The 12,674-nt window shown below is 41.5% G+C and overlaps 1 protein-coding gene across 5 annotated transcripts in view; it reads left to right on the top strand.

The window, feature by feature from the left end:
* The window catches only part of rnf157 (ring finger protein 157), a 45,806-nt gene extending 33,805 nt beyond the window's left edge, over positions 1-12,001 (top strand). The window contains exons 18-20 of one of the 5 annotated variants that reach the window (XM_080455358.1): positions 2,440-2,550; positions 5,643-5,677; positions 9,992-10,126. In XM_080455358.1, the coding sequence (XP_080311484.1) occupies positions 2,440-2,550; positions 5,643-5,677 (146 nt within the window). In that variant the 3' untranslated portion in view covers positions 9,992-10,126. Of the gene's footprint in view, positions 1-2,439; positions 2,551-5,642; positions 5,678-9,991 lie in introns of all 5 variants that reach the window. The other 4 variants (XM_080455356.1, XM_080455355.1, XM_080455359.1 and 1 more) reach the window with 4 other exon arrangements.
* Positions 12,002-12,674: the final 673 nt, after the last annotated feature.

Raw genomic sequence — 12,674 nt, 5'->3', positions numbered from 1 at the left:
TTTGACTGAGAGATTGGCAGTCGACTATTGGCAATTAGTCGCCAATCAGATTCGACTATACAAATCCCTAGTCGGGGACAGGCCTGCTACTAACTAACTAACTAACTAACTAACTAACTAACAAATCTAGAAAGATTTTTGAAACTTTAACAACACAAATCTTGTATGGGTGTCCCCTGGCACAAAATATATTCAGATGACGGTCCGCCGCCAAATACATATTTATTTGGTGGTCCTTGACTTTGAAAATAATTTAGAACCACTCGACGACTTGGTTTAGGATGTTGGAGCCAAGGTGTGCTTTCAATAAACAAGGTTCTCTTGCATGCAGCATCATGCTTATTACAATTTGTTGCACCGCAATAAGCATTGCGGTGCAACAATGCTGTTGCACCGCTTTATAAATAACTTGTGTGCATTTGTGTATTTGTTTGTGTGAGGTTTAGCCTTTCTTATTTGCGCTCGCGGCGTTCCGCAGCCCGCATGCGCTTTTTGAACTGTCGCATTCTGAAAAGAACGTGCTTACATGCACCATCCGCAGTGCTGCGTGCGTCACTTCTCTGTATGTTAGCGTGTGTCCATGTATGTGTGTGTGAGAGTGTATGTATGTATGTGTGTGTGTGTGTGTGTGTGTGTGTGTGTGTGTGTGTGTGTGTGTGTGTGTGTGTGTGTGCGTGCTTGTGTTGAGGGGCTGAGTAAACTGCTGTGTATTTGGTTGTGTGTTTTCTGTGTTGCGGTACAGTACGTGTGAATGAGAGAGGGAGAGACAGAGAGAACTACTGACAGTGCTGGTTGCTAGTTGAAAACCCTTCCTCTGTGTCACGTCCCAAAGAGGACGTGAAGCTGCCATCACCCATGGGCGTAATTTGGGGTCCCTGGGGAATGGCAATTGTCACCCCGTAAGCGTTCGCATTGAACCTCAAATTCAGTTGTTTCATGTATATTTTCACCACTTTTATTTTGCAGATTAATCTGCATGTCAATCCACGCCCATCCACCTATTTGTGACACACGTAGACACCTGCACTGTAGTCTGTAGTCACACTGTAGTCGCACCGCACCTCTATGGGCAACTGGAACAGTGGGCACCTGAGAGCTCTTTTTTAATGCATTATTATTTTAATATTTTATTATTTCATATTTCATATTTATTTTAGAAAATTGGGGGTTAAATACATATAATCATTTAAAAATAACATTGAAAGAAAGTGGAAGAAGTGGAAGGATAAAATTAGGTCTGATAATGATTTACTGTGAATGTTCAAATCATGTATACTTTTTGCATTATTTCCGACCATTTTCCAAAGCCTACATTTATTCTTCTTTTTCTTTCATAATAAAAAAGTGATTTAAAAAAAAATGTTAAGTTGCCCACTCAACCTGCTGTCTTTGTCTGTGCTGAGCTGCCGGCTTTTCACTCATCTTTTCCCGTCATGAGCACGCACGTGGAAGCACGCACGTGGAAGCACGCACGTGGAAGCACGCAGTGCACGCAAGCGTAACGCCTGCCACTACATCATGCTAGAAAAGGCAGCAATGATGGTAGCGTTTTATTTTATTTTATGGGCTAGTACCATCACGGGTACTTTGGGGTACTCCTATCTATACTCGGAACATTTCAATATTATTTTGTCTGATATTGGTGATGAAAAATTCATCCCACGTCCATAAATCCAGTTAAACCTGGAAACTAACATATGACACACGTTGCCAGCTAGCTTGCTGCCTCAATAGTTTTTACCTAGCCTGAGTTTTATTTATTTATATATATATATATATATATTAATTCTAGCCAAACAAAATAAATGAGAAGGTTTTGTGCCGTTGAAAGAAGTGGATACTGAGCTGAACAAATATTCTAGCAGGGGTACACTAGTACATTAAGTTTGAGAAGCAGTGCATTAGAGGAGCACTGTTCTAACGCAATAATGTGCTGTTATTGCCGTTCCAGCATGGCCGCCCCGGTTACCACCAACCCCACCCCCCATCCCCCCACATCCAACCCCTACCCCAGTGGTTCTCAAACCTTTTTATATCAAGGACCCCCAAAATTAGCATTTGGTCACAGAACCCCATCTGAACATATTTTGTGCCAGGGACCCCCACACAAGATTTGCGTAAATATTCCAGATCTCTTTGAAAGTAGCCGATCTACAAGCTCACTTCACGTTGCAGCAGTGCACGGTTGATGCCAATACTGTTATGTGTGATATTGTAGATCAGCTATTTTCAAATAGCTAATGTATGTAGGTGTAAGTGGTTAAACTGATCTTTATGCTACTTTATGCTATATTAACTAATTGTGCTGGGGACCCCCTGGAACCCCCTCAAGAACCCCTGGGGGTCCCTGGACCCAACTTTGAGAACCACTGCCTCTCCTCCCCCCCACCCCCCTGCTGTGCCTGGCTGCTCTTGTTTGACCTTTGCCCTCGCTTGCAGGTGGGCGGAGCAGGTGTCCAGAGTTGGCCAATAACAATCAGGGCGTCGCCCTCTGTGACACGCCCTCTTTGGGGCTGGATAATGAGCAGGCTCCCGACAGCCGATTCGCCGGTGAGTGGCAAACCTTACCGAACATGGACCAATGAGGGCTGAGGAGAGAAAGATTGGGGAAAGTAACAGCATAGGATAATTACTGCATGAGTGCAACCGTCAGTAATGCCAGGCAGAAATAAGAGAGGTTTTAGTTTGGTGTTCCAGAAAGGTGGATGTAAGCAGATGTGGCAACCATCTCCCCCCCAGCATGGGCAGTTAGCTGGAAGGGAGTGCAGCAGGGAAAACAGAATAGGTTCCTTGAACTTCCTTCCAATCAATAGCTACAGAGTCCAGAGACTTGAGCCTAATTTAGGCTTTCCTCGTTCGTCATTCCCCTTACCCTTTGGTGTTGTGGTGCTTCGGTGTTGTTGTTGTTATTGTTGTTGCTGTGCTTTCACTCGTGGGTAGTTGTGCACTCTCCTCTCCTGCCCCCAGTGAAAGCTGTGGTGTGTGTGTGTGTGTGTGTGTGCGTGTGTGAGTGAGTACAGTATGTGTGCGTCTGTGTATTATTTTGGTGTATGTGCTTCTGTTTGCATGATGTTTTGAGTGATTGTGTGTGTGTGTGTGTGTGTGCGTGCTGACGTGAGAGAGACCGGGCCATATCCTGGGGTTCGAGTTCATGTTCAGTGTCTTGTCAGCTCCGAGCCGCTTTGCCAAACATCTGCAACCCTTTCTTCCATCCATCCATCCATCCATCCCTCTATAACTCCCCCCGCTCCCCCCCCACACCCCCCCTCTCTTTGTAGTCATACACTGCTGGATGGGCTACTGCGATGAGAGCGAAGGGCGTTGGTCTGTTCAGCATTTAACTAGAGCAACGAAACAATTATTGGAACTACTGCTCATCATCGGATTACAATTGTTTTTAAAGGTGCTGCAGGTGATATTCTTCTGGTTATAACAAAACATTTCGTGTTAAGAAGTTAAAGCTTGACTATTAAAGCACTATATCTATATTATGATCAGTAACAGGGGGCCTCCCTGTCTCTCCTGCTCTTTAGTAAACAAACAGAAAATATAACTTCAGGTGGGTTACACATTTCATCCAGTAAGTAAGTAATTAAGTACACATTTCATCCAATCAGGAGAGAGAAAACCCCACAAACATTATTTATCAGCTTGTGTTCCACTTTTGTCTGCTCATGAAAAAAGAATTCCATCACTTACGGTACAACTTGTTTATCCTGTATGAGCTATCTTCCCTGATTGGATTAAATCGGTATCCCTACTTAAAAAATATATTGACTATTTACTGAATACAAGCTGGAGAGATGGGGCGACCTGAGCTGAGAATTACTGAGCTATTTATTGCATTTATTTTGAAGAAAGAAAACATCACTTACTGAACTATTAAAGGTAGTGTAACTTACACTGTGTAAGTGATATTTCTTAGTTAAAACAAATAATTTTTTGTTATGTTAAAGCTCCATATTCTGATAGTAATCATTGCTATAGAGTGTTTGTTATAGCAGGATTCTCCCTGTCTCTCCAGCTCTTTAATAAACAGAAAATAAATTTTCAGGTGGGTTGCCAATTTCATCTACATTAACCCATTAAGACCTGAGGCGATTCTTAAAAATGTTTTCTAAATCCTAACAGTTTCCCCCCCCCCCCCCCCCAAGATTAAAAAAAATTAGCAGATCTACAAGCTCATAGCTTGTATATCTGCTATTTTTGAATAGCCAAAGAAATCTAAAGTCACACAGATGCGTTCCGGGTCTTAATGGGTTAATCAGGAGAGAGTTCCAGTTCCAATTTTGTCTGCTCATTTCTTTGTGTCACAATAATCTCATTTATCCTGTATCTTGTATGAGTTCTCTCTCTCTCTCCTGATTGGATAAAATTGGTATCCCATTTAACCTGAACATTTTGAAGTCGAGCTAATTTGGGGTTCAAACGTCGGGACGTCACCCCAGGAAGCCAGCGCTCAGCATCGTTCATGTAGCCCCCCCCCCCTGTCCCCAACCCTCCTGTACCCCTCAAAATCCCCTCATGCCCCCTAACAGGGCATAGCAGTGGCGGCCATTTTGTGGTGCCACAGAACAGATATAAAACCCATTCATTTCCCGCGTAGAGATCCATCCAGGCTCCTGGTGAATCATGACCATAAACATTTAATTATGTGCCTAAAAAAAATATGAAAATTGCACAAAAAAAAGGGTATTATTAAATATGGTATATCGTATAATTAAATATTCAAATATTTTTTTTACACAGAATCAAATGTTTTATGGTCATGATTCACCAGGAGCCTGAATGGATGGCTTGGTTCCAAGATTAAAATAATTTATCTAAATATATTTGGAAATCTCTATGGGGAAAATGAATGGATTTTCTATCTGTGGCACGACCACAAAATGGCCGCCACTGCTGTGCCCAACACCACCCCTCTCAACCTGTGACATTCTGTGCTGGATGTCGTGTGATGTACAGTATTCTCTTTGTGAGCCGTAAAACAGGGATTCTCAATCATTTCCATGTCAAGGACCCCCAGATTTACTGTATATTGTTGCTGTCGGGGCAGAAACCTCTTAATTAACACAAAAGTGTAAAAAAAAAAGCAGATCGACAAGCTTGAAACGCGCCACGAATCCTGGAAAAGTACGGTTTTGGACATATGAGGTTTCCACCCGACAGAGACGATATGTATTTGGCCGCGGACCCCCTGTCTGAAAAGACTTTGTACCCCCATAAGAGAACATTTGTCAAGATTTTTCAGAACTTTAAAAAAATAAGCAGATATCTGCAAGCTCAAAACAGGTCACATAATTTGAGCTCGTAGATCTGCAGTTTTTTTCTTCTTCGAAAAGCCAAAATATAAAGTAGTGTTTAAAGCTGTTTCTGATTTTGCTGGGGACCCCCTTGAACCAACCTCCAAGGAGGAGGACACCTGGGGGGTCCCCAACACAGACCCCACTTTGAGAAACTGCTGTAAAAAAGTGTTGTGTTATCTCTCCTTCCCTCCTCCTCCCCATCACTTCATACTGTGTGTCTTCTCCCTGGATGTTGTCCTTGTTGTGCGTTCTCTCCCTCCTCCTCCTCCTCCTCCTCCTCCTCCTCTTCCTCCTCCCCCTGGGTTTGTGCTCTCTCTCTCTCTTTTGGATGGACAGATGAGGACTCGTGTCCGGTCAACATTGAGGAATAGGTATGATGGAGACAGATAGAGTTAGCTGATAGCTGATAGATTAGGTTTTGCCTAAAAGTGGGTACTAATGACTAATGATTCTCTTCCTAACTTCCTTTTTTCTTTTGTCTTTAATGATGCGCTTTAACCACTAGTGCTAATATAATCGTCACTGTCGGGTAGAAACCTTGTATGTCCAAAACGTTTTAACTTTTTTAACTTTTTAAACCCATTTAGACTTGAGGCCGATTTAAAAAACGCCTTCTAAATCCTAACCTATGTTTTCTGAAGAACTTAAATTCTTTATACATTTAAAAAAAAAAAAAATTCATGTTGCTATATACATAGCAATATCTAAAATGAAATGATTGAAAGGTATAACAACGCATATACTAGTATGATCAAGTAGGGCATTCATTTACGAAAAGAATATAAAAAGTTGAAATATGGACATATGAGGTTTCTGCACGACAGTGATGATATACTTGTGTCCTATGATGGTGTCAAGCAAGAATAGCTGATCTACAATGCTGACAGGAGCTCACAACGTGTCATGATACGTTGTGAAAAATAGCTATTTTTGCTATGTGATTGTGATTGGGTACAGCATAAGATTATTTTAAAATAAGGTAATATGGTGCAATTTATTTATTTATTTTCCCTTTGTTTTGCTAATATTTGATTGGATTAATTTCTTATTGATCGGTTATAGGATTTAAGGGATATTTCACTTTCAAAAAAACCTTGGGTCATTTTATCGTCTACTCAGGCTTTTGTAAGCTTTGGTGACTCACCCTGCCCTCTTAATACGTGAGGGGCCATGTTTTTTCAATTACATTTTGCATTTATTTAATTTAATGTTTATATTGTATAATCTTTTTTTCATTTTCCAAAGAAAATATAAAAAATAAATGAAAACAGTAATTGAAAAAACACGGTCCCCTTCTACGTTATAGAAGGACAATATCAGTCACCAGAACCAAGGACGGGTGTTTCTGATGAATCTAACATGGTTAAAATGGAGTTACAATGGGTTTGTATAGGAAGGGGGCGTGTCTGATAAAATGAATATCAAATATCTAAATACTGAATCAAGCAAGTTAAAAACTGTCTGGGGTGCTCCCAAAAGCCTGAGTAGACGATAAAATTACACAATAAAAAAAAAAAGGAAGTGAAATATCCCTTTAATAATTTCACCCCTACTTACAAGCAACATTAAAAATTGTAAAGTATTAGAAGAAGAATTGTAGTTGCTTTTCCTTTGCAGTTTAACATCCTGCTTTGGCTAGTCTGTAGCATTAAATACTTTAATGCTACAGCATTAATAGCATGGGTTTGAATTACAACTCCATTCTTCCACAATACCAAAACATTTTGATTTGAAAATAAATACATATTTTATTAGACTAGACAACTTGTTTTATTGTCCACTTACCATTCAGACCTTTTGATTTGGCTAGACCAGCAGTTCCCAACCTTTTCTGGATCAAGGCCCACTTCAAAATCTCCAAAGCTTTAATGACCCAGTTTGGCCCACCCATCTGACCACTTAAAGGGGAAGACCACTCATTTTCAACATTGAACTATGTCTTTAATACACCTTAGAGCTGTTGTGTGGAAATAAGAAAAAAGTCCCCCCCCCCCTTCTGTGTTGCCTAGAAAAGGATAATTGATTGAGGTCATGTGATCAGTGACATACGCAGGGTGTACTTTTGGCTGAGGGGGCGGAGCCAAAAGTACACCCTGCGTATGACTTTTTTCTTATTTCCACACAACAGCTCTAAGGTGTATTAAAGACATAGTTCAATGTTGAAAATGAGTGGTCTTCCCCTTTAACAGGATGCAGTTTGTTGTGGTCCGAAGCCGGACTACTTATTCGCTTGATGCCGTTAAGTGGTCATATGGGTGGGCTGTGTGCATTTTAATGATCAATATATCGATTGTGTTCCGACTTGGATCAATGGAAATATCATAGTATACTCTTGTTCCCATGTTTATCGGTATCACAATGAAAATGTATTGTTTGTCAAGGTGTTCAAAAATAAATACCATATCTTTTAAATATATATTAATGTTATTTTATCATTAAAATCTTAATGTTTTGACAATTCTTTGTGGCCAACTATCCTCACCAGGTTGGGAATTGCTGAGCTAGATAAATAGCCCACATGTGCACAGTGTCAGAATGGAGAGGTATTCCTCATAGCTTCTAAATATCAGCTCATAGCGGCTCTAATAACAGCATCATATTCTTACAATGTGGGAGCAGCCATTTACCCTCTTAAAAAAAAAAAGAATTAGCAGATCTTCAAGCTCACTATGTTTTGCGACACAATGCGTTGTGAGCTTGAAGATCAGCTTTTTTTTTTTACTTTTGAAAAAAATCTAACATTTTAGAAAATTTGAATATTTTACAAAATTGTAGAAAACTTTGGGAAACGTTATGTCTAATCTAAAAGCTACTAACCTGCTAGTCATACTGTCCTGAAAGCTGACTTCAATGGAAATATGTTTTCCTCCTTAATTTTATTGTGTTAGGCTCAAAATGTTCAATAAAAAAGGACAGTATTTGCCACAGTGAGACTTTATATGATCGGTTATATCCAGTAAATGAAATCAAATCATAAAAAGACCCATGCTGAACCCATGACCTATTGATTGATTGATCGATCAATATTTTTGCTGACAGAAATGCATATACATGAACATTTTTACATGATCTATGAAAAAAAGGACACAAGCTAGAGTGCTTATTTCCATTGTCGGTCCTTTTGAGCGTTAATGTGTGTGTAAACTGAGAGCCATGTGTTTTGGGGATCTAAAAGCGCTTTAGATCGGCTATTTTAGAGCAGCTTAAGTATAAAATAAGGGATTAAGTGTTTAATGTATGTTTTGTAATAATAATCTAAATCTGCAAGGTACCTTTATAGAAACTAAAGCTGTCAAATAATATAGAACCGAAGTCCTGACATCACTCCCACTTCTCCTGGGTCACGCCGTAATTTTGTCTCTTGAAAATTCCACAGAGAAATCGAGTGCTGCGCTATGAGCTTGTAGATCTGCTATTTTAGAAAAATCGTGAACATTTCTGCAAATATTTGAATATATATATATGTTTAAAGTTAACATTTGTAACTCAAATCTTTGCTTCTGAGGGGGGTCCCTCAGAAGGTTTGAGAACCACTGATTATAGCAACAACAAAAAAATGGATTTAGAAGACATTTGTAGAATCCCCAAAGCAAAGATTTGAGTTACAAAATATATATATTCAAAGATTTTCACAAATTTTCATGATTTTTCCAGAATAGCAGATCTACAAGCTCATAGCACGGCACTTATATGACACAATCTTAGATTGTGTCATATAAGAACTGTGTTCCAAAAATAAACGAATCATCCCGGGGATTTTGTCAGGTATGTGACTGTGTGTCGTTTATGATATTGAGTTACATTTGATAACGTCTGTGTTTGGAGAAAAACATTTTCTTACCCTTTGGATAAATTAGTGCTTTTTCACCATCATGCTTCACATCCATATGAATAAAATCGCCCGGCTGATTCTTTTATTTCTGTAACGCAGTTCTCATATGACATAATCTAAGATTCTCCAATGGGATTTTTTCAAGAGAAAAAATAACGCTGTGACCCAGGGGGATATAGCGCCCTCTAGCGGCAGTGATGTCAGAGTTAGAAAGTAAAATATTTCACTCTTGTCGGGTGGAAACCTCATATGTTCAAAAACTGTTACTTTTCATGATTCAAGTTAAAAAATAGCAAAAGTAGCAGATCTACACGCTCGTGGATCTGCTACTTTTGATGCTGTAGTATGATCAAGTATAGGGCGTTAATTTACGGAAAAACACAAAAAGTTTAAATATGGAGATAAGAGGTTTCTGCCCGACAGCGACCAAATGTACTTACAGTTACTTTCCATCACTGGTGATGAAGGACCTTCCATGTTAGTGAGCATGGAACCTGTAAGGGTCCGTTCTGTTCCATTTGGTTCCATTTGTACACTCTCAGAGTAGGTACAGACCTTTAAGTGTCCATTTGGAACCCCCTCAAGGAACCCAGAGGGGTCCCTGGGCTGGACCCCATTTGAGAACCTCAAATGTCCCCTAGAGGGCGACAGTACAACACAGTGCAATGGTCCAGTACAAATAGCAAGCAGAGAGATGTATTCTGTATCTCTCTTTCTGACTTTCTCTTGCATTCTTTCTCTCTCTCTGTCATCTCGTTCTCCCTCTCTTGCTTGCTCTCTCTCCCTCTCCTCCTTTTTCGTGTCACCCTCCACTCTCTCTCTCTCTCTCTCTCTCTCTCTCTCTCTGGTCCAGGTCTGATGTACGTCGGGGGTTACAGGCCTGTTTTGGAGCCCCTCCCCCATCACGTCTCCACCAGTAATATCAACCTGGAGGAGCAGGGGGCGGAGTCGAGGGACGGCCAGAGTCCCAAACATCCCCGTCGCGGACCACTCATTGTGTAACCCGCCACGCAAACGCGCCGGTATACACGCACACGCGCAACACACGCACACACACTCACACACACACTCACACACACACACGCACACACTCTCAACCCGCCCAGGGCCAGGTCCGTAACCTGCCATATTGCTGCATCGCTGATGACCTGGGAAAAAGGCTCGTTTGGCTTTGTTCCTCCCCTCTCCCTAAAAAACAAAGCATCTCCCCCAAGACATGAACACCATGGCTGCCGCCGAAAACCGCTCTCACCCACAGAAAGCAAGGAGAGCGCAACGGAAGGGTGTCTCTTAAAAAAACCCAACCAATCGTACTCTGTGCATTCGTGACGCGGGCAGGACTCTCCCTTTCGCTTCCGTTTTTGTGTCGTGACTGACGGCTGCCGTCCGACAAGAGGTGGCGTGACTCTTGTAAATCTGTTGCGTTTACTTAATCCGCAAAAAAAAACACCTAATTGGTTTGACCAACGACAGCTGTGTTTTTTGCGGGCAGTACCTTTTTCGATGAGACATGCTGCTCTCCTCTCCTGTCCTGCCCTTTCTCTTTTCTTCTCCTTCTCTTTGTGTATTAGCAGCCCAACAGTCTACAGGGGCTACTGTGATTGGCAATCGGATTTAATATGAAATATATCTCTGTGTCTGTGATGTGTTGATTGAATGGTGGCGCAAACGGTGAGTGAGTCAGCTACGCCAGAACTACCAAACGCCTGATTTTAGTTGCGCGCCGGTGTCGCGCAATCGGAAATCGCCCGATCTACAAGCTTTTGTAGCTTGTAGATGGTCTGTTTCCGGTGTGCGCGGCGCGACGCGTTGCATGCAGCTTTTTTCTGCCGTTCTCACTCCACCCCATGTTCTACTGACGAACTCTTCTTCATCGCCGCGGTCGTTTTACCCAAACCCATGCCAACCCGCTCTGAAACGGTGGACTTATAAACTCTTAAATGGGGGCGGGGGACCTGGCCAAAATATGGCCAAAATGTTCAGTAAAAGGAGAGGGGGCGGTCAACGAGGATTGTGAACGTGGAACTCAAGGAGATGGGGAATGTACCGACAACATGCGTTGTTTGTTTTTTCTGTTACCCATATTAAAATACCCCCCCCCACCGACCCCTCTCAGAACAATGAACTTTTATTAAAGACGTCATGAAATGGCTCTTTTTTTTTTGCGTCCTTTATTGTGAAAATTCCAGTCAAACGGTGGCTGGTTGTATCTCAGCCAATCACAGTCTACCATCCCCTCGGGCTATGGAATGTAAAAACGACGCTACCTTGTGTCCGCAGTGCCAGAGGATGTTTATGTTACAGCATTGCCTATTTTGTCACCTCAGATGTTTTCAGATACATGTTTTAGTGTGCTATTTAAGTTTGAAATGGGAACGTTAGTAATGCACCGTCCGGCCCAACAGTGTCTCCATAATGAGAATCAGCTGCGTGAGGAGGAACATGAGCTATGGGAATCACACAGGTGAATGAAATCACGATTAATGGATTTATTCATATTAATTTGGCAACTATTGTTAATTATTTCTCCATTAGATATGCTCTAAAAAGTGTCGTTTCATGATGTCTTTAAACTTATCTGATCCTCAAACACACCATCAGGGGTGTAGTGGAGGGGGAGCGCATGGGAGCGACACTCCCCACACTTATATTAATTTTCTTTTCAGTTTTGGTCAATTGATTAACCTCTTGAACCCCAGCATCTGTATTCTGGGGGGAACATTAGCCAAAAATAGCAGATCTACAAGCTGACTAGCCTGCTGCAACCCTCCTGATTTCGTGTATAAAGGGGCGTGTGTATAGAGCCGGCGAGAGACGGCGCCTGATCCCATTGGTTCACCGATCTGTCCGTCAACTCCCGCCCCGTTAACACAACATTACGAGCGACGCCCACTGCACTCTGGTTGGTTGGGAAATGAAACACTTCCTCATACCCAGTACAGGCTATAGTTGGGCCAGGCTTTTATTTTTTAGCAAAACTAAGCAATAAAAGCCTGGAGATCGAGGCTACAAGCTGACAAACTTGTCTGCTTGTAGATCGGCTTTTTTTTGGTGAAGAGATTTAGTGTAGAGGGTAAAAAGCCGTATAAGATGCGCTCTCCCACTTCTGAAAGTAGCACTACACCCCTGCTTAGCATGCCAGTATTATCTCAGCCCGGCTTGAAGTCCACATCATTAAACAAAAACAAAAAAAAGCAATAACCACGCCTATGGTGCATTCTGTGATGTGATGTTTTTTTTTTTTTTTTTTTTTTTACGCTCAAATCTCCGGATAAAAACTTTGATCAACCATGGATTTGCATTGGCTGGTTACGTTGCTATCTATGTGATAATGTGTGATTGCTATTGTGAGGGACCATCCATCCAGTGGATTTGTAAAGTCACACTGTGACATGATTTTATAGGGCATTGCAATGTTGTGCCACAGGTAGAAAACCCATACATTTTTTTCCCATTGAGAAAATATTCATATACATTATTCTCAGCTTGGAACCACGCCCCTCCAGTCTCCTGGTGAATTGTCACCATAAAACATT

Source organism: Gymnoscopelus braueri (assembly GCF_963280865.1).
Source record: "Gymnoscopelus braueri genome assembly, chromosome: 17".
In the NCBI taxonomy this organism is placed as follows: Eukaryota; Metazoa; Chordata; class Actinopteri; order Myctophiformes; family Myctophidae; genus Gymnoscopelus; species Gymnoscopelus braueri.
The sequence above is the reverse complement of the archived record's forward strand: the minus strand, read 5'-3'. Positions and strand labels throughout refer to the sequence as shown.